The 24,457-nt window shown below is 41.3% G+C and overlaps 1 protein-coding gene and 1 pseudogene across 3 annotated transcripts in view; both read right to left on the bottom strand.

The window, feature by feature from the left end:
• Positions 1-1,808: 1,808 nt before the first annotated feature.
• Positions 1,809-24,457, bottom strand: part of LOC128461375 (major histocompatibility complex class I-related gene protein-like) — a 32,226-nt pseudogene continuing 9,577 nt past the window's right edge.
• LOC128461384 (major histocompatibility complex class I-related gene protein) overlaps positions 13,512-24,457 on the bottom strand; it is a 30,775-nt gene continuing 19,829 nt past the window's right edge. The window contains exons 5-8 of one of the 3 annotated variants that reach the window (XM_053446299.1): positions 18,717-18,818; positions 18,304-18,321; positions 17,705-17,789; positions 13,512-15,032 (exon numbers count right to left, since the gene is read on the bottom strand). In XM_053446299.1, coding sequence (XP_053302274.1) covers positions 17,710-17,789; positions 18,304-18,321; positions 18,717-18,818 — 200 coding nt within the window. In that variant the 3' untranslated portion in view covers positions 13,512-15,032; positions 17,705-17,709. Of the gene's footprint in view, positions 15,033-17,704; positions 17,790-18,012; positions 18,322-18,716; positions 18,819-24,457 lie in introns of all 3 variants that reach the window. The other 2 variants (XR_008342262.1, XM_053446298.1) reach the window with 2 other exon arrangements.

The following is a 24,457-nucleotide window of genomic DNA, read 5'->3' as shown; positions in this document are numbered from 1 at the left end:
GTAGTACAAGCAGTCCTGGAGATTATTGACTTTTCTTTCAACCCCCTGCTCAAAGGCCATAATAAAAGATCCATACTGTAGAGGGTCACCATCAAATATGGGTATTGCTCGAGGTGGAAGAGATGCTGAGTGTTGTTGTTGAACCAGCTGAGCAGTGATTTCTGTTTGTCGCTGCATAATGTTGCCAATGTCCTGTATTTTATTTTCATTTGTGTTCATTTGTGGTGTGGTACAAACATTGCTTGACCTGTGACCTTGCAGTGAATTGAAGACAGTTGTATGGCCTCCTGGTGGTCTTTGTAGGGATTGCATGGGTTGTATTGAAGTGAGGGTTTCCCATGGTTGTGTTTGGGCAGATTTTCTTTCCTTAGGGCGTGCATCATGCCGGTGTGAGGGTGGTTGCTGTGAGGGTGGTTGTTGCACTGGTTCTAACTTTGACCTTTGTGACATTTCCATTTTTGATTTTGTGGCTTTATTGAAATATGAGTCCATTCCATCGGATGGTGTAGAACCACTTCCCACCACACTGCTTTCCAGTATGGCTATTTTAGCTGTAGCAGCAGCTAGTTGGGTTTCCATTTCCAGTTGTTCCTTTTGTCTTTTCAATCTTTCCTCTTGAGCCTCCAGTGCATGTTTCCTCTCCAGAGCAGCCATGTGTTGGATTAGTGCTGCCTTTTCAGCTTTTGCTCGTAAGCATGCAGAGCTTGTGATGGAAGATTTAGACGAAGATTTAGACTTAGATGAGACCCGTGTTTTTCTAAGGGGGGAAACATTTGAAATACTATCATTGGGTTGAATCTCATCCTCCTGGTCAACATTTGGTTTAATCTCATCCTCCTGAAGTACAGACTCTTTGTCACAATGTGTTTGAGCATCCTTCAACCATTTATACACATCACAAATGAACTTTTCATTTGCTTTAAATTTCTGTTCAAACCATGTTTGCTGCCTTTTCCATTCTTCTTCAGGCAGTGGCATTTCCATCAATGCATCATGAGTTTCAGCAGCAGCATCACACAGTTTATTAAACTCCTTTATAAGATTTTCAACATTGCTCAAAGAATCAGTTGTTATTTTGACAGATAACAGATCATCGATCTGCAACTTGATTTTGGATGCTTGATTCAAGGTTAACTTCCGGTTCTTTTGTAGGTTTTCGATTAGTAATGAAACACCTTTTGCAGTTAATTTTCTCTCTCTTTTTGCAACATCACTTTTTACAGCACGTTCTTCAAGTTTTGCAACATCACTGTTTGCAGTTGCAACATCACTTTTTGCAACACGCTCATCAAGAATAACATTTTCAACATCAGCATTTTTCTCCATTTCCACACTGTCAATATGTCAACATGTGACGTCAGCAGACAATAGCAGTCATTCACAGGTGATGATCATTTTCCTCCATTTTCCAATTAGCTTTCCATTTTCATTACCTTTTCCATTCATCAACATTCATGACATCCAGTTCCAAAATCCAATGCATCAACACAGTCCAGTTCCATTAAATCACTCAAACAGGCTCAGTTTCTTTGTTCGTGCAGTTTTTTTTGTCTGCTGTTTCCTTTACCTTTCTCATCTGGCTCTGTCTGGTGAAGAGGGGGAAGGGGTTGCAAGCTCCATGGCCTCCTCTTGATCCACACAGCAGCCTCTTTCCATCCAAGGCAAAGCTCCTTACTTGTCCTCCATCCAGGGCAAACAGTTTTTACTTGTGTGGTGACTATTCAAAAAACAAAACGTGTCACCTGATGGTGGTTTGGGATGGTTCTTAACTCGATTCCAGAGTGAATAAAAAAGAAAGGTTGCGAAGGTTATGATGTCTTTGGGTGAGGTTCCCGTTTATTTCAACAAAAAGAATAAGGCAAGTTGACAAACAAAAAGCTTCTATTGATTCTCTGGCTGTCGTGTAAAAACTGTGTCTCTCCCACCACCACTCAACTCAAACTAATCAGCTCTCCTGATCTCTAACAGCTGGGGCAGATTCTGGGGTAAAAGAAAGGAACAGAAACAATACTGCGCCCTTGTGGAAAAGTAAATACCTACACAACATAAAAAATGGCTCCTACAATGATCTTTCAATTAACTACTTGTGAACAGTGTTGTGATATTTTCATTGTTTTTGAAAATGTATTTCACTTCAGTCCAGGTAAAGAAAAAGTAAAAATCCTCATTTGATTTAGCAATATTTAAACAAACGTTTATCAGAGGGATACTTACATTTCTTATTTTTAACTAAAAGATCTAATGTAATCAACGTCACCATTTATTTTTCATATTTGTCAGTTTAGTTGTTTTGTATTTCAATCAATGTCTGACCCTGAATATCAGTTTATGATTTGAGTGATGAATAATCAATGAGTTCCCAGCGAAAGGGGGAGACTGTATTGACACTGCTTCTCGTCCATAAACCTAAAGAGAGAAAAAATTTATAAAAATGAAATGTTCAGTTCCACAAAGCCACGTATTTGATGTATTTACAGTATTGAGACCTAATATTTCCATGATTCTCTCAGTGAAATTGAAGTTTACACTGATTACACTGATCTTAAATTGATAATCCCTAAATATTGGGTTTGTTAACATTTTAATTGCTGATATGAGTTTTAATTCAACATTTATTCTGTCCTATTAACATGAAGGTTATTGATCTCAGCAGATTTTTTCATTTCTAAATAAAACAGAAGTTTTAAACATGATCACACATATGTTGCTTTGCACTTAGTTTGAGGCAGTTTTGTTGAACAGATGAAGCAACTCACTGTGTTCAGGAGGACGTCTCACTTGGAGAATTAGAACCTCCATCACCTGATCTCAGCAGCTGTGAGGAACCTGGATCTTTTCCAGCTGTGAGGTCAGAAACACATCGTTAGTCCATCCTCCTCTGAACAGACACTTTCATTACAAACCACCAACACTGCAGGGAACAGTCCTGAAAACTCTCTTCAGCACAAAATGAACACTATCTAATCTACAGAGGGTTTACTAGAGTCCTGCACTGGGTCAGGTTCCTGTGGGAGACTCGTATCCATTGAAATAAATATGGGCAGTAGTGTAGACAAGGCCTTACCGCACATTTGTGGTAAATTTGAAGAAATTCCCTCAATGCATTCCAGAGATATCTTGTTCACAAGGTGGGGACGAACGGATGAACAGCCTGAAAACATAACGCCTCCCTGACTGTCGCCGGTGTGGACCAGTACAAAGTGGACCAAAGAGGTGTTGGGGGAGTTTTATAAAACTGGACATGTTAGTACTTTCAGCTGCTGTGCTAACGTGACATGATGTCCTCATAAAGCATGTTAGTATGAAAAGAAAACAGAATAGAAACAGAAGTTTTGCTTACCAGGTGAGGTACTTTGGGCTGAAATAAAAAGAAAATACAAATGATTTCAGTTATTACAGTAAAAACACAAACAGGATTGTCTCATGTTTTTCTCTCGTGGCGATCCTCCTCAAACGAACAACAACATTCTGTCACTTTTTGTTGTTTGTGTGCTGGACGCTGTGTGCAGAGCTTTTTATAAACAGTCTATGGTGCAGAGGGAAGTTAGAAAACTTTGTGTGAACCCTGCAGCTCATGAAACAGAAGTTGGTGTGTGAGGAACTGAAGTTTGTTTCATGAGGTTTGATCTGAACGAGCATTAATTAGAAAGTCTGAAATCAAAATACCATAAAATATTGGTGTCTTTGTTGGTCTCTCACCTTTCTTCCTCCTGTACACGATGAATCCAATGACAGCGAGAGCGACCACTGCAGTGATGATGATGATGATGATGATGGCGGTCACGCTGATGGGCTTATCTGTTGAGTGGAATACTTCCAGTAACTAAATCATTTCATGGAATCATCTTCTCCAACAGAGCAGCAGTCGAGTCTTAACAGTGACTATAATGTTCAATCATAGACTAATGGAAATAAACACAAACACGTCTCCACTTCCTCCCACTTTCCAGAAATGAAGCTAAAACATGCCGGATACGAACGCCGCCATCTTGAACATTTGGACTCTGTGCAGTAGTGAACGGAGGAATGGAGCCATGGTAACGAGGCCCCGCCCACACACATGCTCTTTCAATCACGAGCTGTCAATCATGACATCTCACCCGGTCTTTATAGCATCAATCAGTGACCGAGACGCTTTGGCTTCACGTTAAGGAGCCGTCATGTCGTCCATCTTTATTAACAGTCAATGGTTGAAATGGTTATAAACTGCCTGAAGAAATGAACCTAAATGTCTGTTGTTACTCGAGGTAAAGAACGAGAGATTTGTTTGTTTTTTCTGCTTCATTTATTCTGTAGAATAAAAAATTTCATATCAAACATCCACCCTGATCCCAGTATGTCTGTGAAATGCTCATCACCTCTGACAAGTGATAAACCAGTCTGCAGGTCTTTAGTTGAGACCTGCAAAAACACTTCATGGAATAAAATCATACATCATACAAGTCAATTTAAACATTTATAAATGTGTAAATCTAATTGATCAGTGGTCACATGTTGGTGAAGTTGGGGTGGGGGGTGGGGGGGGGGGGGGGCACATGCCCTGGTTTAACACTGATCTAAATTTATTTATATACATTGATGAAAGAAAACTTCTACTTCTACATTTAGCCCTGTATAAAATCATTAGGATACAGTGCATACAATTAATCTCAAAATAGCACAACAAATGTTGTATTAAAAGAGAAAGTTAAATGCGGGTTAAAATATAATAAATATAATATGTACAGTTAATAAGTTTAGCTATTTACAGTTAAAAAAGTAAATCAATAAATAGATGTGTGGTTAAAAGGCTCTGTGATTGAGAAGATGAGAGACTTATTGATTTGAGTGCTTTTAATGTGAAATCTAACTTTTTCTCAGTTGTGTGTCAGTCATTCAGTTTCTGCATTTCTCATTGGGTAGTAGCAAATTCTCAGCCAATCCAAGTTATCCGTCTGGTATGGGGAGGGACATGAAGTTCAGGTTGTGGTTCAGTATGCTTTGAGCAGGTGAGTTAGAGAGAGAGATATTGTCCGGAGTCCTGAGGAAAAGTGTAGTGCTGTGGGAAACACTTAAGAGGTGTCGTCGAGGTCGACTACTCGTGGTCCTGATATAACTCTTCTATGTAACCTGCCAAAGGTAAATATAATGTGTATGCCTTAAATTGTGAGCTGTAACTTAATGTTGTAGTGGAAAAAGACCGAAGTGTAATGTAATTAGCCACCCGCTAGCATAGCATCACATGTTTTGATATCATAGCTTTAGCACTGTTGTTGTTTTCAATGCTAAAACGGGCTTAATGGTTTAAATAATTTAAAGACACCCTGTATTTTATTTTGTGCATTTGAGAAAATTCCCCAGTTACATTTCATATAACTGTTGTGCATTTATTTTATTTTGTAAATATGTTACTTCCTGAGAGAGGAGCTCACAACAATTTCATTTATTTCATATTGTAAATAAACACCTGTGAAGGTTTTCTTTTAAAATACAGTTGTTGGGGTTTTTAATATTAATTAGAGGAATTTAAACAAAAGATAAGATTTGTTTCAAATATTCTTCTGAGATCATATTTATTTTTTTGTGTTTACGAACTCAGGCCCAGGAGATCTGGGTTACATAAACATCAGCCAACATGACCTGCAGGAGTGTTACTGTAGATGAAATGTGTGTTTCCCAGCGTCATCACTGGTTCCAGTCTCACCTCTGTTGGACTCGACTGAGTCTTTGTCCAGTTTGGTGACGATGTCCTCCTTCACACCAGAGATCTGGAACACACACTCGTAGCTCCTCCAGTCTTCAGGGGAGATGGATGAAACCTTCAGGTCAGCGCTCATCTGGAAGGTTCCATCATGGTTGGGGAGGACCTCTCCCTGGTACACGTCCTCATGAAGCTCCTCCCCTTCTCTCCTCCAGAACAACACAGCGCTGTCAGGGTAGAAACCTGTAGCGTGGCAGCTGACTGGAGAGGAGGGAGACTTCTGGAGGAGAGAAATCCTGGGAAGCTCTGGGGAGGAAAAAGAAAGACAGTTTGTGGATTATTATAATGTATTGCACACTAATAATATCATTCCTGTTTGATTCCATTTATGTTGCATTAGTCATGTCTGTTAATATACGAGACAAGTGAACAAACTCTGAGATGTGAGAGACAGAGGCTGAAGTGATGCAAAGACACTGTGGTGGACGATATGACGTAAAAGTTATATCACAGTATTTATTGACAGGTTTTATATCACAGTATTTATTAAGTAAACTTCCTGTAGTGGACAGGTCCTGATCACAAAGTGAGTGCAGGTCGGTCGGGCAGTGAGGAGGGAGGACGCTCCGGCTGGGTCTCAATTCAGGGACGGCTTCCTTCAGAGGACCCGGTCTAATCCATTCATCAGTGACTCCAAGTGAACTGTGCCAGATGTAATGAAGTTCCCTAGTTCAGTACCAAATCTGAATCTGATCTTACGATATCATGTAAAAAAAACAAACATTCTTTGTTCGGTTACCGTTACCTTGACCTTCTGACCTTTGTCCACCAAAATGTATTCAGATCATTTGTGAGTCAAAGTGAATGTTTGTTGTAAATTTGAAGAAATTCCTTCATTCTGATGTTAAGATATCACATTCAAGGAAAACATATTGTTTGAGGCCACAGTGATCTTGACCTTTGACCTTTGGCTACTTAAATCAAGTGAGTTACTCCTTGAGTCAAAGTGAATGTTTGCACCAAATTTGAGGAAATTCCCTCAAGACATTCTGGAGATATCGTGTTCAGAGCAATGGGACGGACGACCCGAGAGCATGATGCCTGCAGCCACTAGGTGTCGCCAGAGAGGAGGCATGAAAAGAGCAGCGAGAGACTGAGTCCAGCAGGTGTTTGTGTATTTGCTCTCGTTCGCTGCCACAGAGAAAGAAAGAGGAACATTCAGTTGATGGAGGTTTTGTGATGTCACCTGTTCTCAGCAGAGAGCTCCTTCCGTGCGCCAGGAGCTCCTTTACAAAGGACGGACACTCCTGGAGGTAGGAGTACTTATTATATGCGAGTCGAGCTTTATCCTGATCCCACTTCAGTTTGGTGAAAACACTCTTTGGTGTTGGAGCGATCCACGTCTCTGTCTCCAGGTCCAATGATATGAAGTCTTCTCCATCATAACCATGCTGCTCAAAACCTTTAACCTCTCCAGTCTCATCGTCCCATTCACATCCGGTAATCAACTGGTAAATGGGAAGACCTGAGAGAGAGACAGAGATCTGAGCTGTTATTATCACATCTTACACACACACACACACACACTTTATTTGAATCCACCAATCATATTCGTACAAAAAGGATTCAAACATTTCTCCAAGGTTGAATACAGCTTAGTGACTCATGGGTACAAGAAACATCTCCTACGCCAAACAGCAAGACTTCCTTTAGCCGCTGATACAGAGCAGAACTTCACATTTTTCTCACTTTATGACGGGACACTGGGATTAACTCCACGTTTCACTCAGTTATAAAAGTTGACCAATTAGATCGTCTCTTACTAAGTCCTGCCAGTCGTAGTCCACTGACCGAGAGCTTATGGACATGCCCCAGACTACCAAATATCAATACTACCAGCTTACATGTATAGCCTAGGTCTCTCTTTTTAGCAACAATGGGCTGGTATTTGGTCAACTTGTCAAGGAAGGCTATGTCCATATAGAGGTCATAGACACAGGCTACCTCAAGGACTACTACCTCCTTTTTAACCTGGTCCAAGAAAACAACATCAGGGGTGTTAGGGATGTTACAGAACACATCATCAGAACTGTTAAACCAATCTGGCATTATATGGGAGTGTTTGTACATTGACACATTTGGGGGGAATACTCCCTTAACAGTTCTAGAAATGAGGTCGACAATGCGGTCATGGCGTGCAATATAGAGTCCTTTGTACTTATTACAGCCATTAACAATATGAGCAATGGATTCTAAATGTTGGTTGGGATTAGAATGCATTATACAGTGTGGGTGATGATTATTAGGGTACCATAATGCAAGATTGTATTTAGTTGGCAACACCTGTAGTCTGGCTTTAACAGTAAAGCAGAGGATGTCCTCTCCTACAGAGGCATTCCTGTACAGTGTATGAGAGACAGAGTGGTCAGCAAAGTCAAGGCATGCCAACTTTCCCTGCAGTCTCAGTCCAGTCCAGTGTTGTTTTGTCTCTGCCTGTTTAATGTTCAGGAGGGACTTTCTTGCTGTTGTGTTGTGGAGTGTTTGTTGTGTCCCATTGTGGTAGACAGTAGCCTCCACATTGGACGCTGGGTATGTGACAACTGCATCAACACACACACACACACTTCTTTGACTGTGTTTGTGTGAATCTAATCTAACATGTAATTCTCTGCTGTGTTTATTACTTTGTGGACACACTGTGATCAGCACAGGGACGTTCATCTGTTGCTCTACTGTTTATTTTATATATTTAAGGTTGAAACTAATCATTCTTGTTCATTATGTAATTTTCTAATTAATCAATTACTTTGAAAATATGAAAAAGTATTGAAAATGTCTGACTGTTTTTAATTCATCAAAAAGTATGAGAAGCAACAAACTCTAATATTTAAGAAACATCACAAAATTCTGATCATTTAAAAATCTATTGATCACATGTTTGTCTGTGTTCGTGTTTGAATGTGAGTGTGATTGTGTGTGTGTGTGTGTATGTTTGTGTGAGTTTGCGTTTGATTGTGTGTGTCTGTGAATATGTGTGCGATTATGTGTATCCGCATGCATTTATGTGTGATTGTGGGTGTGTGTGATTGTGTGTGACTGTGATTGTGTGTGTGTGTTGTGGTGTGTGTGTGTGGGTGCGTGTTTATGTGTGTGAGAGTGTGAGACAGACAGTGTGTATGTATTTGTTTGTGTTGTGTTATTATTAGAGAGTGAAATGTAAACAAACCTCCAGTTTGGTTGAAGCGTTCCTTTAAGGTTTCCAAGTTGTCTTTGAACCACTGGTGTGACCCAACAACATTCTGAGTATGACTCTTCCAGTACTTTGAATCAGTTGCCTTTAACATCCAGTCCTGTTTGTGTTCTGCTTTCATTGTGTTGCTGTCAAAGTATCCGAACTGAACGTCATCAATCAAACCAACAACCACAAACTCTGGAAGGTTTGGGACTTGAGACGACGTAGTGATGAAATACTTCATAGAGTGAATCCCTGTAAGAAAAAGTTCAAGTCATGACTTTAGTTTTCAGACTGTTTTATAAATCACTGAGAGTCAAGAAGACATGAAGCATATTCAACACAACTTCAGCTGTTGTGAGGGAAACAAACACAAAAACACATTCATAGAGAAAACTTCTGCTCCAGAGTCCAGACTCTCTTTTCTTTGAATATTCTGCTACGTCTTAAAAATGGATTCAATCTAACGACTCAAATGTTTATTATTAGAAACAAATATTTTCTACTGCAGAGTATTTAATGTGAAGTGAAACTACTTAAATTTCCAGTTACTCTTTGATACTTTTATTCTTAAAGTCTTTAAGTAGTTGTTTTCTCTCTGCATATATATCAATATATAGTTATCCATATATACATTTATACTGGACCCAGTTAACAAAACAAATTGGGATATTGTTACAGTTAGGGCTTGACTATTTTTAAATGTGTAGAATCAGAAAATATTTGACAACAATAAAAATATGACAACATGTTCATGAGGTTGTCAACAACATTTCTGGTTCAGATCCATTGACTGAAAATAATTCATCTGTTTGTTTGGCTCTGATTCCTGAGATGTCAAAGTCAAATACTTATGACAAAGACAACTAATTGAGACTTGATGTTTAAATGTTAAACATAAGCTTCATTATAAATAACTATGAATCTAATAATGTGTTGTGAGGGAAAATTCAACAGACCAGGTGTCTCACTACTGTGGCCTTGGCAAACTGGGAGTTTGCTACAGCGGACGGACACAGCAGATGAGCACTGAGGAGGATTTCATATCTTTTTCATATTAAGTTTTATGAAGCTCCTCTTTGTATTAATTCTGGCATGTCTTCTTTTTCTCATGCTGTCTTGTGAAACGCCTCTTTGTATAAGTCCTGGCTTTTTCACCTTCGCAGCCAGTTGTTCCATCCTGAGCACCCGTGCTTGTTGTGTATCTCTGCAGAGATTACTATTATAAAGACTCAATGGCAACTCCAGTCTGATTTCATTATTTCAAATCTCAAGATGAATTTCCATCACAGTGTCCAAACAGAACTTGAATTAAGAAAATAAACGTATGGTTTTTAAATACATATTTTTAATTGTTAAGATAAATGCAAATCTTCTTTGTTTATTCTGTAAAAATACACTGGGTGCATGTGTGCAAACATAAAGGCTGAAACCTTCATCTCTGTGACAGACTCACATCAAGCAGTCCAGCTTCAGTGCAGATCACATTAGAAAGTATTAACAGACATCTGTCAGTTATTCATCATGGAGGCAGCCTCGTCCTGATTCTTTGTCTCCCTGCTTCTTTTCACTGACATCATTTACATTAGAGATGAATTTGTGTTTTGTGTTAGTAACAATGTGTGTTGATTGTGTTGGAGGAGGAGGTCACATTGATAACAGATCATTAATTATTAATATCTCATGTCAGTGACGTCACTCACGGTCTTCATCAGCGTACATGATGTTGAACATTGTACCAACAAAACAGGAAGCGGTTTGTGCTCAGCAGCTTCCTGTTCATATGGAAACAACGCCATCTACTGACTACAATGAGAAACCCAAACCTGAGTCGTCGCCATATTTGTTAGTTTACACAGTTTAGATCAGGGGTTGGAACCCGCAGCTCTTCAGCCTCACGCCGGGTTCACACCGACGCTGAAGCGACGCTGAAATATGCATCACTAACATGAACTTTTTAAATCATGTCTTTGAAACGTTATTAAACTTCAAATCCACAGAATACAATCAAATAAAGTAGAAACGTGACTTTAACTCACGAGCCGTCGCACTGTGTGCTCCTGTCAGTAGAAGCAGGGAAAGAACAGTGAACATGGTGAGCGGTCGTGTGTTCCTCTCTACTGGACTGAAGGTAGATGAGCTCATTTCTCCACAAAGAGACGGAAACCAGGTGAGTCGAGAACAAACTGTGAGGCGGGGACATCCTCTGAGCCAATGGGAATTTAGAATCAGCCTCTATGTCACTTAAATCCGGGGAAAAGGAGAAGTGAAAGTAAAGATCTGCTTGTTACGACGTGTGTGTGTAGCATGAAGACCCGAGGTGAACACCCACAGGATCATTCAGGGTCATGACTTGTGGTTATCAGCCGTATTGTCACAACTTCAGCCTGCACTTAACATTTTTATTTGTCTTTGCCTTATTTTTTGTAAATACTAATCCATATGTCATTTCAGAATTCAGCCACTCCCCCCTGCTCTGCATTTCCTCGTTCCACGGATCCCATTACCTGCCCCACCCACAGAAGCACCTGCTTTCCATCAAGTTATTAGTAACCCAGTATATCTACCAGCTCATTTCCTCTGTTCTCTGCCAGATCGTCTAGTGCAGGGGTTCTCAAACTTTTGCAAGCTGGGCCCCCCCAAAGCTGGTTAGGGGTAGTTGGGGCCCCCCCACACGCCCGCCACTGCCGCCCTCAACTACACCACAATATATAGATAGATAGATAGATGGCATATTGTTATTGATAGGCCTGATATGTCAAGGTTAGGCTATTGTTATTGTTAGGCCCATACAGACAATTAATATTACTATTTTACTATTTATTATTATTATTCTGTCTGGTGCGGCCGAAAAAATCTGTGTTTCTGCAATTGTATGGGGTTTGACAAGCTTAGCAATTCTATGAGAAACTACATAGGATGCCTCCAGACACTGCTTGGAGACAGTGCTTTGCTTGGAGATGGTGGTTTGGCTGTGCTAGGCAATGGTTCCTAACAGAACGAACAGTACACAATGTAGACAGGGACAGCACAGAATAGTGTTCAAGTGCTGGTGTTTTATTTGTTGCAACACGGTGGATGATTGAAGATGTAAAGGTAGGTGTTAAGGAGAAAAGGGCTAGCTGCAGTTGGAAGAAGTAAGCTAGCTAGAAGGCTAGCGCTTGGGGCTACGAGCTTTCTAAAAAAGACTGTGGAGCAAATTACTCCCTAGATTAGGCCACGAATATGCCTGCTGCAAGTGCAGGAAGGTATTACTAAGGAAGGAGTGAGTCTTTAAAAAGACTGTTTATAAAGCAATGAATATCTGAATGATATCGAAAACAAGAGCAATCGCACAAACTCTGCAGAGTTTGTGCAATTGCACTTTCAGAACCACTGGTCTAGTGTGTTCTCCCCTAGCCTTCCAGCATTATCTCCTTACTAAGTATTCTGCCTGACCCCCGCTCTGACCTTCTGGACCCTGGATTCCCTTTTGCCTGCTCCCTGTCTGCTTTGTTCACTACCTGACAGTCTGCCTGGCTTCTGTCGTGGCAATTTCTACAATCCCACCTTAGCAAGGAGGAAACGAGACACAATTCTCTTACAGTATTGTCACACTTTAATGCTCAGAGCATGATGCATACAACAGAGTTGAGTTTGTAATATAAACAGACAGAAGACAGTGGTTGGTATTTATACATTTGGCTAACCCACCCATTCGGGAGGGGGTGGTTAAACAGTTAATGACATGCAAGAAAGGCAGCACTTCAAACATCTTACAGCTCCTCCTAGAGAGGAACAAACTTATCGATCAGCCTCTTTGATATCAAGGAAATAGGTGAACGGATATCCTGTACCCTGCTCTATCTCAGACCCCTGGAGTGTAACATCTGTCTTAATGTTTACAACCACCATAAATCCCCCGTGCTGTAAAGTCTTTGTTAGGTGAATTTGTGGGTGAGAAAGTCACATGACATCAGTTGGTCGAGCAACACTCTGAGTTCTCAGGGATGCATATGCTCATCTTTCTAGACATCAAAGTAGTTCTTTACATCCAGACTAATTAGATTACTGTGACTGGAGTATTCAGGCTGACACTCATTCAGTTCAACAGGAAATAGCAACATCAAAGTTACATTTGTTAGAGATTCTATCATGATCAATCAAAATATACATAAACATGATTATTTTATGGTCACATGTTACATTTCCTTACACTTCTGACCCCTGATCTGCTATGAAACAAGAAGTCTGCTATTTCCACGAGACTGCTCCAGTGTATAGCTTTTGGGTTCACCCTTGCCATTTTCGCCCACCCCCTGACATGTGTGAATAATCAGCAAAACTGTTTTGGTCCAGATTTGAAAAATGTTCTTGTCATGTGTAAAATGTCTTTGTCATTTTCCTGTTGAGAGTCACAGGTTTGACCAAAGAACTTTTTCCTTGCTGCTCTTACAGGTCAACTCCTCATTAGTTTATTCTCTGTGACGATAATGAACATTTGAACTTTCACAGATGTGTTGAACTTTTCTACACGTTGAATCACAAAGACGCAGAAATCCCAGAGAACATCAGAGACTTAAAAACACAAGTATAAAAGGAATGAAACAGCAAAGCAGATTAATTTAACATTTATTTATAAAAACCCGACACAAGAAGAAAAATTGAGCCTCAACGTTCAGTTTCTACACTGTAAAAATGAAAACGTGAAATTTTGTTAATGCGATTCCTAAATATAAGCAACAGAGAATATTTAATGGATTTGCAAACCTATTTGCTTCAACTAACTTTAGGTTAAATCTGTAAAGTTGCAAAGTTAAGTTGGCAAAACACAAAATGGTACGTCTCATCAGGGGAAACGGGACCTAACGTCATGAAGGTGAGTGGTTAGGTTGAATACAGGACAGAAAGTCTGGTTCTGCAGCTGCATGTTTTGGAGGCTGTGGCTCAGGAGATAGACCGGATCGTCCACTAACCAGAGGGGTACGAGTTCGAATCCCCAGCTACTCCAGTCCGCATGCCCAAGTGTCCATATGCAAGAATCAGAAAGCTAAAACTACCCCTGACAGCTTCGTGGATAATCTGTGTGATTGACGTGTGACTGAACAAACACTGAGTGAGTGAATTTGACTAAGTGAGAACGGTAAAGTGTGTGAGAGGTCAACAGGACGATATGAGTGTATTCAAATGTTCATATGGAGAACGTCACTGCTCAGGCTTATCAATTTCCCGTCTGCATGTGGAATAAACTGCTTGAATCCTCTGGAGCCTGACGAGCAGGGACACTAGAACTCACAGCTTTGAGAAAATGTGAAGTTTTTAAACTCACGAAAGATAAGTTCAGTAATTTTGCGCAGTTCGAACCTTTTCATTTTTTAAGTGTAAATGTTAACAAGGCTAAAACAGAAAAGTCCCTCGTCCCTAAAAACTATTAAGTATTAACAGAACATTTCATATGAGATACTTAAAACATCCCACAACCCTTTAATAATCTCCACTCAAATGAACTTTAAAGGTTAATAACACAGCAAAGCATGAATATAACCAAACAAACAAAACAAGCAACTCTGGATTAATTCATTTCTTGTTCAGGCCAAATTAGAAATAAAATAAAATCGTAATATTTACACATCTTGAAAACTAATTTTGTACTGACGCTCAAATATAATCTGAATCATGAGACAGATTATATTTCTAGACCCTAAAATGTGGATGTGCGGATCTATATATTTAGATTTGTATTATTTAAAGTATTTTGCAAGCCAAGAATACCATGAACCATGAATATAAAACTGTAACTAAGATGATCTTTAAATGAACTACATGTGAACAGTGTTGTGATACTTTCATTGTTTTTGAAAATGTGTTTTACTTCACTCCAGGTTAAGAAAAAGTAAAAATCCTCATTTGATTTACCAATAATTCAACAAACGTTTATCAGAGGGAAGTTTACATTTCTTATTTTTAACTAAAAGATCAAATCTAATCTACGCCACCATTTTTGTCATATTTGTCAGTTGTGTTGATGGATTTCAATCAATGTCTGACCCTGAATATCAGTTTATGATTCGAGTGATGAATAATCAATGAGTTCCCAGCGTAAGGGGGAGACTGTGGTGACACTGCTTCTCGTCCATAAACCTGAAGAGAGAAAAAATAATCAAAATGAAATGTTCAGTTCCACAAAGCCACGTATTTTATGTATTTACAGTATGGAGTCCCAATATTTCCACGATTCTCTCAGTGAAATTAAAGTTTACTCAGAAAAATACACTAATCTTGAATTGATACGCCCTAAATATTGGGTGTATTGACATTTTAATTGCTGATTTGAGTTTTAATTCAACATTTTAATCGGTCCTATTAACGTGAAGGTTTCTGATCTGTTTCTTGCTCTCAGCAGATTTTTATTTATTAGACTTTTTTATTTTGATTTGATGTCGGAGCTGGAGTGGGGACGTTCAAACCCTTTTGACGGAACCCGCCTGTCTCTGGGAGGACCCCGCAGCCTCCAAAAAGGTTCTGGTGTGGGGGGTAGACGGTGGAGGGGGGGCATCCACAGCAGGAGCCTCTCCCTTAAGCAGTCTAATCAGAGGCACCAGCCACCTCCAGCCCTGACTGGGCTCCAGCCAGCTCCAGTCCACGCTCCAGTCAGACGCTCCACGCCGGAGGCTCTCGGCTGACGTCCCCTGTTTTCCGGCGTCGGAGGTCCTCGCGGACGCCACTCTGGTTCCGACGTCTGAGGTCCTTGCGGTGCCAGCTCCAGTGCCTGCTCCAGTGCCAGCTCCGCACCAGAGGCTCTCGGCTGACGTCCCCTGTGTTCCGGCGTCGGAGGTCCTCGCGGTGCCAGCTCCAGGGACTGCTCCGTGCCGGAGGCTCTCGGCTGACGTCCCCTGTGTTCCGGCGTCGGAGGTCCTCGCGGTGCCAGCTCCAGGGACTGCTCCGTGCCGGAGGCTCTCGGCTGACGTCCCCTGTGTTCCGGCGTCGGAGGTCTTCACGGTGCCAGCTCCAGGGACTGCTCCGTGCCGGAGGCTCTCGGCTGACGTCCCCTGTGTTCCGGCGTCGGAGGTCCTCGCGGTGCCAGCTCCAGTCCCTGCTCCAGTGCCTTTTCCAGTGCCTGCTCCGCGCCGGAGGCTCTCGGCTGATGTCCCCTGTGTTCCGGCGTCGGAGGTCCTCGCGGTGCCAGCTCCAGTCCCTGCTCCAGTGCCTGCTCTGCGCCGGAGGCTCCTGGCTGACGTCCCCTGTGTTTCGGCGTCGGAGGACCTCGTGGGGCCAGTTCCATTGCCTGCTCCAGTGCCTGCTCTGCGCCGGAGGCTCTTGGCTGACGTACCCTGTGTTCCGGCATCGGAGGTCCTCGCGGTGCCAGCTTCAGTCCCTGCTTCAGTGCCTGCTCCAGTGCCTGCTCTGCGCCGGAGGCTCCTGGCTGACGTCCCCTGTGTTTCGGCGTCGGAGGACCTTGTGGTGCCAGCTCCAGTCCCTGCTCCAGTTCACGCTCCTGTCCCGCACCGGAGGGTCCCAGCAGATGCCACTCTTGTTCCGGCGTCCGAGGTCCTTGCTGTGCCAGCTCCAGTTCACGCTCCTGTCCCTGTCCCGCGCCGGAGGGTCCCGGCAGACGCCACTCTGGTTCCGGCGTCAGAGGTCCTTGCTGTGCCAGCTCCAGTTCACGCTCCTGTCCCGCACCAGAGGGTCCCGGCAGACGCCACTCTTGTTCCGGCGTCTGAGGTCCTTGCTGTGCCAGCTCCATCTCATGCTCCTGTCCCTGTCCCGCGCCGGAGGGTCCCGGCAGATGCCACTCTGGTTCCGGTGTCGGAGGACCTTGTGGTGCCAGCTCCAGTCCCTGCTCCAGTCCATGCTCCAGTCATGCTTCCACGCCGGAGGGTCCCGGCAGACGCCGCTCTGGTTCCGGAGTCGGAGATCCTTGCGGTGCCAGCTCCGGTTCCTGCCCCACGTTGGGGGCTGGGGTTGGGGCTCTTGCCCTCTGCCCCTGACCGGCCTCTGGGGCAAAAATCACTTTTTGTTATATACCTCTGCTCCTGGTTCCATCTCCTTTCCACAAATCGTGACACGCTAACGATAGCATTTCGGAACGATCCATTTCCGGACCTCAGACTACCTCTTTCATTTCCTATATCACAATAAACCCAAAGCCCACTACGATTCTACGATTAAGGTGACAAGTGTGTTAAGCCAGCGGAGTTGTCCGGCTGACGGTGGCTGGTTAGAACCCTGACGGCATGTGTGTACGGACAAACACGGTTATAATGAACTTTCATAACGGTGCTAGCGTCCTAGCCACCATGCTAACTGCTGTGCAAAATCATGCTGTCACGACTTTAATTGTCATGACACTGTTTCTCAAACACCGTCAGGTTAGAAGCAAACGCTTGGTAGTAGTTAGTATCGGGAGTCCCTGCTGACTGTGTGTGGAAGCTGGGGGAGGAAGCTAGCTGCTTCCGTGTAGCTTCAAGTAATGGAATTAGCAACGCAGTTCGGAAACAAGACCAGGGGAACCGCTGCGCTAAGAAACAATAACATAAGCATCTTGACTTTATTTTGTTCAGTTGCCATCGTGTCTGAAAAGCCGGGAGCAGGTAAATAATGAACGCGGACTTCTTCTGAGAACTCATGAGGTAGGCTTCTCTAAACTCGTCTTCCGTTGCGCCACCTACTGTTCTGGCACCAAATTACTTTCAGCAGTGGAGAACTATAAATCAAAAAGTGTCCGTCCGATCCGTCCGTCCGTAACGGACTCGGAGAAGCATAAATTGGCCTTTAGTTTGAGGTAGTTTTGTTGAACAGATGAAGCAACTCACTGTGTTCAGGAGGACATCTCACTTGGAGAATTAGAACCTCCATCACCTGATCTCAGCGGCTCTGAGGCACCTGGATCTTTTCCAGCTGTGAGGTCAGAAACACATCGTTAGTCCATCCTCCTCTGAACAGACACTTTTATTACAAACCACCAAAACTGCAGGGAAGAGTCCTGAAAACTCGTCAGCACAAAATCAACAATATCTTATCTACAGAAGGTTTACTAGAGTCCTGCACTGGGTCCGGTTCCTGTGGGGAGACTCGTATCCATTGAAATAAACATAGGCAGTAGTGTAGACAAGGGCCTTACCGAACATTTGTGGCAAATTTGAAGAAATTCCCTCAAGGCATTCCTGAGATATCTTGTTCACAAGATGGGGACGAACGGATGAACAGCCTGAAAACATAACGCCTCCCTGACTGTCGCCGGTGTGGACCAGTACAAAGTGGACCAGTACAAAGTGGTCCAAAGAGGTGTTGGGGGAGTTTTATAAAACTGGACATGTTAGTACTTTCAGCTGCTGTGCAAACGTGACGTGATGTCCTCATAAAGCATGTTAGTATGAAAAGAAAACAGAATAGAAACAGAAGTTTTGCTTACCAGGTGAGGTACTTTGGGCTGAAATAAAAAGAAAATACAAATGATTTCAGTTATTACAGTAACAACACAAACAGGATTGTGTCATGTTTTTCTCTCGTGGCGATCCTCCTCAAACGATCGACAACATTCTGTCACTTTTTATTGTTTGTGTGCTGGACGCTGTGTGCAGAGCTTTTTATAAACAGTCTATGGTGCAGAGGGAAGTTAGAAAACTTTGTGTGAACCCTGCAGCTCTTGAAACAGAAGTTGGTGTGTGAGGAACTGAAGTTATTATTATTATTTTATTTATTTGATTAGGACAGTGCACATTAATAGTTTGTTTCATGAGGTTTGATCTAAACGAGCATTAATTAGAAAGTCTAAATCAAAACACCAGAAAGATATTGGACAAAGCTTCTGTGTTGGTCTCTCACCTTTCTTCCTCCTGTACACGATGAGTCCAATGACAGCGCTGACGACAGCGAGAGCGACCACTGCAGTGATGATGATGATGGTGGTCACGCTGATGGGCTTCTCTGTTGAGTGAATAAAAAAACAAAGCATCACAACCTGAACAGATGAAGCAGGTTGGACGACAATAATCTCCCTGATACCACAATCCTGTCCTGAGACACAACAAACACACACAGACACTAAACGTGTGAGTTTGTCCTGCTGTTGTTTCTACTTTCAGTTTTCATCTGTACATAATAACTGTATCTGTGCTTATTCACGCTGGTTTGTCTTTAACTTTACTTCCAGTAACTAAATCATTTCATCAACTCATCTTCTCCAACAGAGCAGCAGTCGAGTCTTAACAGTGACTAGAATGTTCACATGATGAAATCATAGACTAATGGAAATAAACACAGACGACACGTCTCCACTTCCTCCCACTTTCCAGAAATGAAGCTAAAACATCCCGGATACGAACGCCGCCATCTTGAACATTTGGACCCTGTGCAGTAGTGAATGGAGGAATTGAGCCACGGTAAAGAGGTCACGCCCACACACATGCTCTGTCAATCACGAGCTGTCAATCATGACATCTCACCCTGTTTTTATAGCATCTATCAGCGACCGAGACGCTTTGGCTTCACTTTAAGGAGCCGTCATGTCGTCCATCTTTATTTACAGTCAATGATTGAAATGGTTATAAACTGCCTGAAGACATGAACCTAAATGTCTGTTGTTACTCGAGGTAAAGAACAAGAGATTTGTTTGTTTTTTCTGCTTCATTTATTCTGTAGAATAAAAATGTTCATATCAAACATCCACCCTGATCCCAGTATGTCTGTGAAATGCTCATCACCTCTGACAAGTGATAAACCAGTCTGGTTCTAGTTGAGACCTGCAGAAACACTAAAATCATACAATCATACAAGTACATTTAAACATTTATAAATGTGTAAATCTAATTGATCAATGATAGTGGTCACATGTTGGTGAAGTTGGGGGGGGGGGGGGTACATGCACTGGTTTAACACTGATCTAAATTTATTTATATACATTGATGAAAGAAAATTTCTACTTCTACATGTAGCCCTGTTTAAAATCATTAGGATACAGTGCATAAAATTAATCTCAAAATAGCATAACAAATGTTGTATTAAAAGAGAAAGTTCATGATAATTAGATTCATATTATTAAAAATAGTAGTTAAAATAAGGTTAAATGCGGGATAAAATGTAATAAATATAATATGTACAGTTAATAAGTTTAGCTATTTACAGTTAAAAAAGTAAATCAATAAATAGATGTGTGGTTAAAAGGCTCTGTAATTGAGAAGATGAGAGACTTATTGATTTGAGTGCTTTTAATGTGAAATCTAACTTTTTCTCAGTTGTGTGTCAGTCATTCAGTTTCTGCATTTCTCATTGGGTAGTAGCAAATTCACAGACAATCCAAGTCATCCGTCTGGTATGGGGAGGGACATGAAGTTCAGGTTGTGGTTCAGTATGCTTTGAGCAGGTGAGTTAGAGAGAGAGATATTGTCCGGAGTCCTGAGGAAAAGTGTAGTGCTGTGGGAAACACTTAAGAGGTGTCGTCGAGGTCGACTACTCGTGGTCCTGATATAACTCTTCTATGTAACCTGCCAAAGGTAAATATAATGTGTATGCCTTAAATTGTGAGCTGTAACTTAATGTTGTAGTGGAAAAAGACCGAAGTGTAATGTAATTAGCCACCCGCTAGAATAGCAGCACGTGTTTGGATAGCATAGCTTTAGCACTGTTGTTGTTTTCAATGCTAAAACGGGCTAACGTTAAGTCAGTATGATTTAGCGTGATGATATTATGGCTCAACAGAGTTCAAGTAATCAAAGGAGACGGATGTCTGTGAAGAGAGGGAGAGAGAAACTGAGATGGATGGACCCTGCTGTTTATTCTTCCCCGGATTTCCGTTGCTGTGTGCTGCCTGTGTTTGGATTGTGACTGCCATCCCTCCTATCTGTGACTGTCATTGCCCTATTGCTCCTCGTTTGGACCTGTGAGTATCGAACTGATATGACAATGCACGTGCTTTTATTTTATGCTCTTGACTGAGTGAAGTGGCCATAAGAGTTTTCAGGCCTCACCGCACCTGAGCATCACTACAGGCCTGCAACTGAGTCTCGAGTTTTTTTTTTATTTTTTTTTTTTTTGACTCTTTACTCTTTAATCTTTAAATATGTTTTTTTTTTAACTTAAGTTTTTATTGAACTTTTTTCAGGCATGGTACATGACAAATTAAACATCTTATCAAATTAAACATCATTCTTTATACAGGAAAAACACAGCAAAAAAAAAAAAAAAAAATAAAACCAGGGTCCTAGTGGGGATCATTATTTACCTTTATGTAATTCCAAAACCTGTCCCAAGGAGTCACCCCCTCCTCCCTGTCATCACCCAATCTACTAAGCATACATTCATAGGATGCAGTTTCAGTCATTGCACATACCCATTCTTTCACATGTGGAATTTCTGGCGCCTTCCAATGTCTTAAGATAACTCGGCAGGCTGTTGTTGTACCCACCGAAATTACAGAAAAATTACATTTGGTTATGTTGGGTAATTGAGACTTGTCCCCCAGTAAACAGAGCTCTGGACTTAGGGGAATTTCTGTTCCAAGCCAGTTACTTAAAATATTTAGAATCTGAGTCCAGAAAGGTCGAATCAAGACGCATTCCCACATACAGTGAAGGAAAGTACCAGTTTCCTCCTTGCATTTCCAGCACAGATCATCACCCAATAGTTTCATCCTATACAGTCTGGATGGTGTGAAATAGAATTTATGTAATACCTTATATTGTGTAAGTTTTCCCCTTGCCTCTCTCACATATTTACCACAATCAGCCACAATTACTGCCCATCTATCACTATTAATCTCTCCACCAAGGTCCCTCTGCCAAATCATCTTTAACTGGTTAGAGTCATTGCCGAGGGAAGAATTAGCAATTTTATAAAATTGTGAGGCTTTTCGTTTTCTGAGTGGAAGTTTCATATAATCGCTCATCATATTATCGGTAATATTGTATGGCTTTGAGGTAATGCAACTCCTCATTTGCAAAAATTTCCAAAAATGATCCTTTCCCACCAAATCAAATTTCTGCAACAGCTTATCATATGACAAAAACACTCCATCTTCAAATAGATCATTAATGGTGTTTAAGCCTCTAGCGTGCCACTGTTTCCAATACACGGGTTTCTTCCCAATGCAGACATCGGGATTATCCCACAATGATGAATATCTTTGTAGAGTATGTGTAAGTTTAAACATTTTATGTACTTTACCCCAAACCTCCCTTGAATGTAAAAGTATTGGATTTGTAATGTTAGACCTTCTTTGTGACAATGCTTCTATAGGTTGGAAAGGCGAGCATATCTCCTTTTTTACCCTCATCCAAGCTGTCTCACCCTCTGCAGCCTGCCAGTACCTTGCTATTTTAGCCATCTCAAAAGCTAAATAATACAATCTAAGATCTGGCAGGCCAAGCCCTCCCTTCTCTCTATGTGCACACAACTTTCTCAATTTAATTCGTGGTCTTTTTCCAACCCATAAAAAATGTTTTATTATATCATCCAATTGTCTAAAGATGGTGGATGGTATATTGATCGGTAGCATCATTGCCACATAGCTGAATTGCGGGGCAATTATCATTTTTATAACATTAATTTTTCCCCACAATGTCAGTTTTAGTTTTCCCCACTTATCAAGGTTTGTTTTCATCTTTTGAAGTAAAGGGTTAAAGTTAAGTGCCACTATTTCGTCTATATTCTCATGAAGTTTGATGCCAAGATACTTCATTCCCTGTCGTACCCATCTAAAATTAAACTTCTCCACCATAGATGAAATACATGACTTGGAGAGAGGCATTGCCTCGGATTTGCTCCAGTTGATGGAGTAGCCTGAAAATTTTGAAAAAGATTGGATGGTGTCCATCAGATGAGGCAGCGAAGTAGGAGGTTCGGATACTACTGCTAAAATGTCATCAGCATATACTAATAATTTATGTTCATTGTCTCCTCCCCTTACACCTCTTATTCCAGGGTGTGCTCTAACAGACACTGCTAAAATCTCTAAAAAGATGATAAACAGTAATGGGCTCAATGAACATCCCTGTCTAGTTCCCCGGGTCAGATTAAAGAAGGGAGAGATTATTCCATTTGTCATCACTGCCGCCTTGGGTTCTTTATACAGCATTTTTATCCATTTAATGAAGTTGGGGTTGAAACCAAAATGAGATAGGGTGGAGAACAGAAATTGCCACTCCACCCTATCAAAGGCCTTTTCTGCGTCTAGGGAGATAGCAGCTATAGGAGTATTTTGGGATTTACTCAGCCACATTAGGTGTAGCAAGAGTCTAACATTATCAGTTGAAGTTCTATTTTTCATAAAACCAACCTGACTGGAATGAATGATGCTCGGTAAAACCAATTGTAAACGTGTCGCTAAGATTTTTGTGAGAATCTTACAATCAAGATTGAGCAGACTGATAGGTCTGAAATTGGAGGGATCTGCTGCATCCTTACCTGTTTTGGGAATTAGTGAGATTACCGCTTCATTAAAAGTTGGAGCTACACGACCCTTATCAAATATCTCTTGATACACCCTCTGTAAAACCGGTATAACATTATCTGCAAATGTTTTATAATATTCTACTGGGAGCCCGTCATAACCCGGTGACTTCCCATTTTTCATTGAAAAAATTGCCTTCCTTATTTCATCCTCGGTTATAGGTGTTTCCAAACCATCTGCCTCCTGAGGTTGGAGCTTGGGTACGTCTATATTAAGGAGAAACTGTTCCATATCTTCCTGTGGGGCACTAGGAGACATGGAGGATGTATACAACTTCTCATAATATTGTTGAAATATTTTATTTATATCTTTAGCATCAAAAAATTGTGCACCCCCCTGTTTTATAACTGGTATGGTATTAGCAAAGATGTTTTCCTTCAACTGTCTGGCTAATAATTTCCCCATTTTTTCCCCTCCTTCATAAAAGTTTGTTTTCAGTCTATAAAGAGCATATTCTGCTTTTTTATTATAAATATCATGTAGAGAGTATTTAAGCTTACAAAGTTCTTGAAATTTCCCATTAGAAAAGTGTTTCGACAGGTCTAATTCCTTCTCTTTTATCTCCTTCTCCAAATCTTTAATCCTAGTAACATTCTCTCTTTTCTTTTTAGCGGCTTGTGCTATAAATTTTCCTCTCATATATGCCTTTGAGGCTTCCCACACAGTAGTTATATCTTCAGTGCTACCAATATTGATTTCAAAAAAGCTTTTCAAATCTTCTCCTATTGTCCTTTTAAAAGTTGAGTCCGACATTAAGCCAATGTTTAGTCTCCATCTACCTCTCCTTTCAGTTTTTAGATTGGCCTTAATAAACAATTCGACCGGTGCATGATCTGTAAGGGAGATTGCTTTTATGTCACAGTTAGCCACGTTATCTGCCAGGGAAGTACTTATCAGAAAAAAATCAATTCTAGAATAAGTTTTGTGGCAGTGGGAGAAGAAAGTAAAATCCTTCACATTTGGGTTTATCAGCCTCCATATATCCATTAGTCCAACATCTCTACTCAACATGTGTAAAGCTTCTCTCTCCTTGGTCATGAGAGGAGGTCTGAATGAGCTCTTATCCAGTACTGGATCCATAACTTCGTTGAAATCCCCAGCTAGGACAATTTCACCCTCA

The sequence above is a fragment of the Pleuronectes platessa genome, chromosome 18 (assembly GCF_947347685.1).
Source record: "Pleuronectes platessa chromosome 18, fPlePla1.1, whole genome shotgun sequence".
Lineage (NCBI taxonomy): Eukaryota > Metazoa > Chordata > Actinopteri > Pleuronectiformes > Pleuronectidae > Pleuronectes > Pleuronectes platessa.
This window is presented reverse-complemented; position numbering and strand designations above follow the sequence as displayed.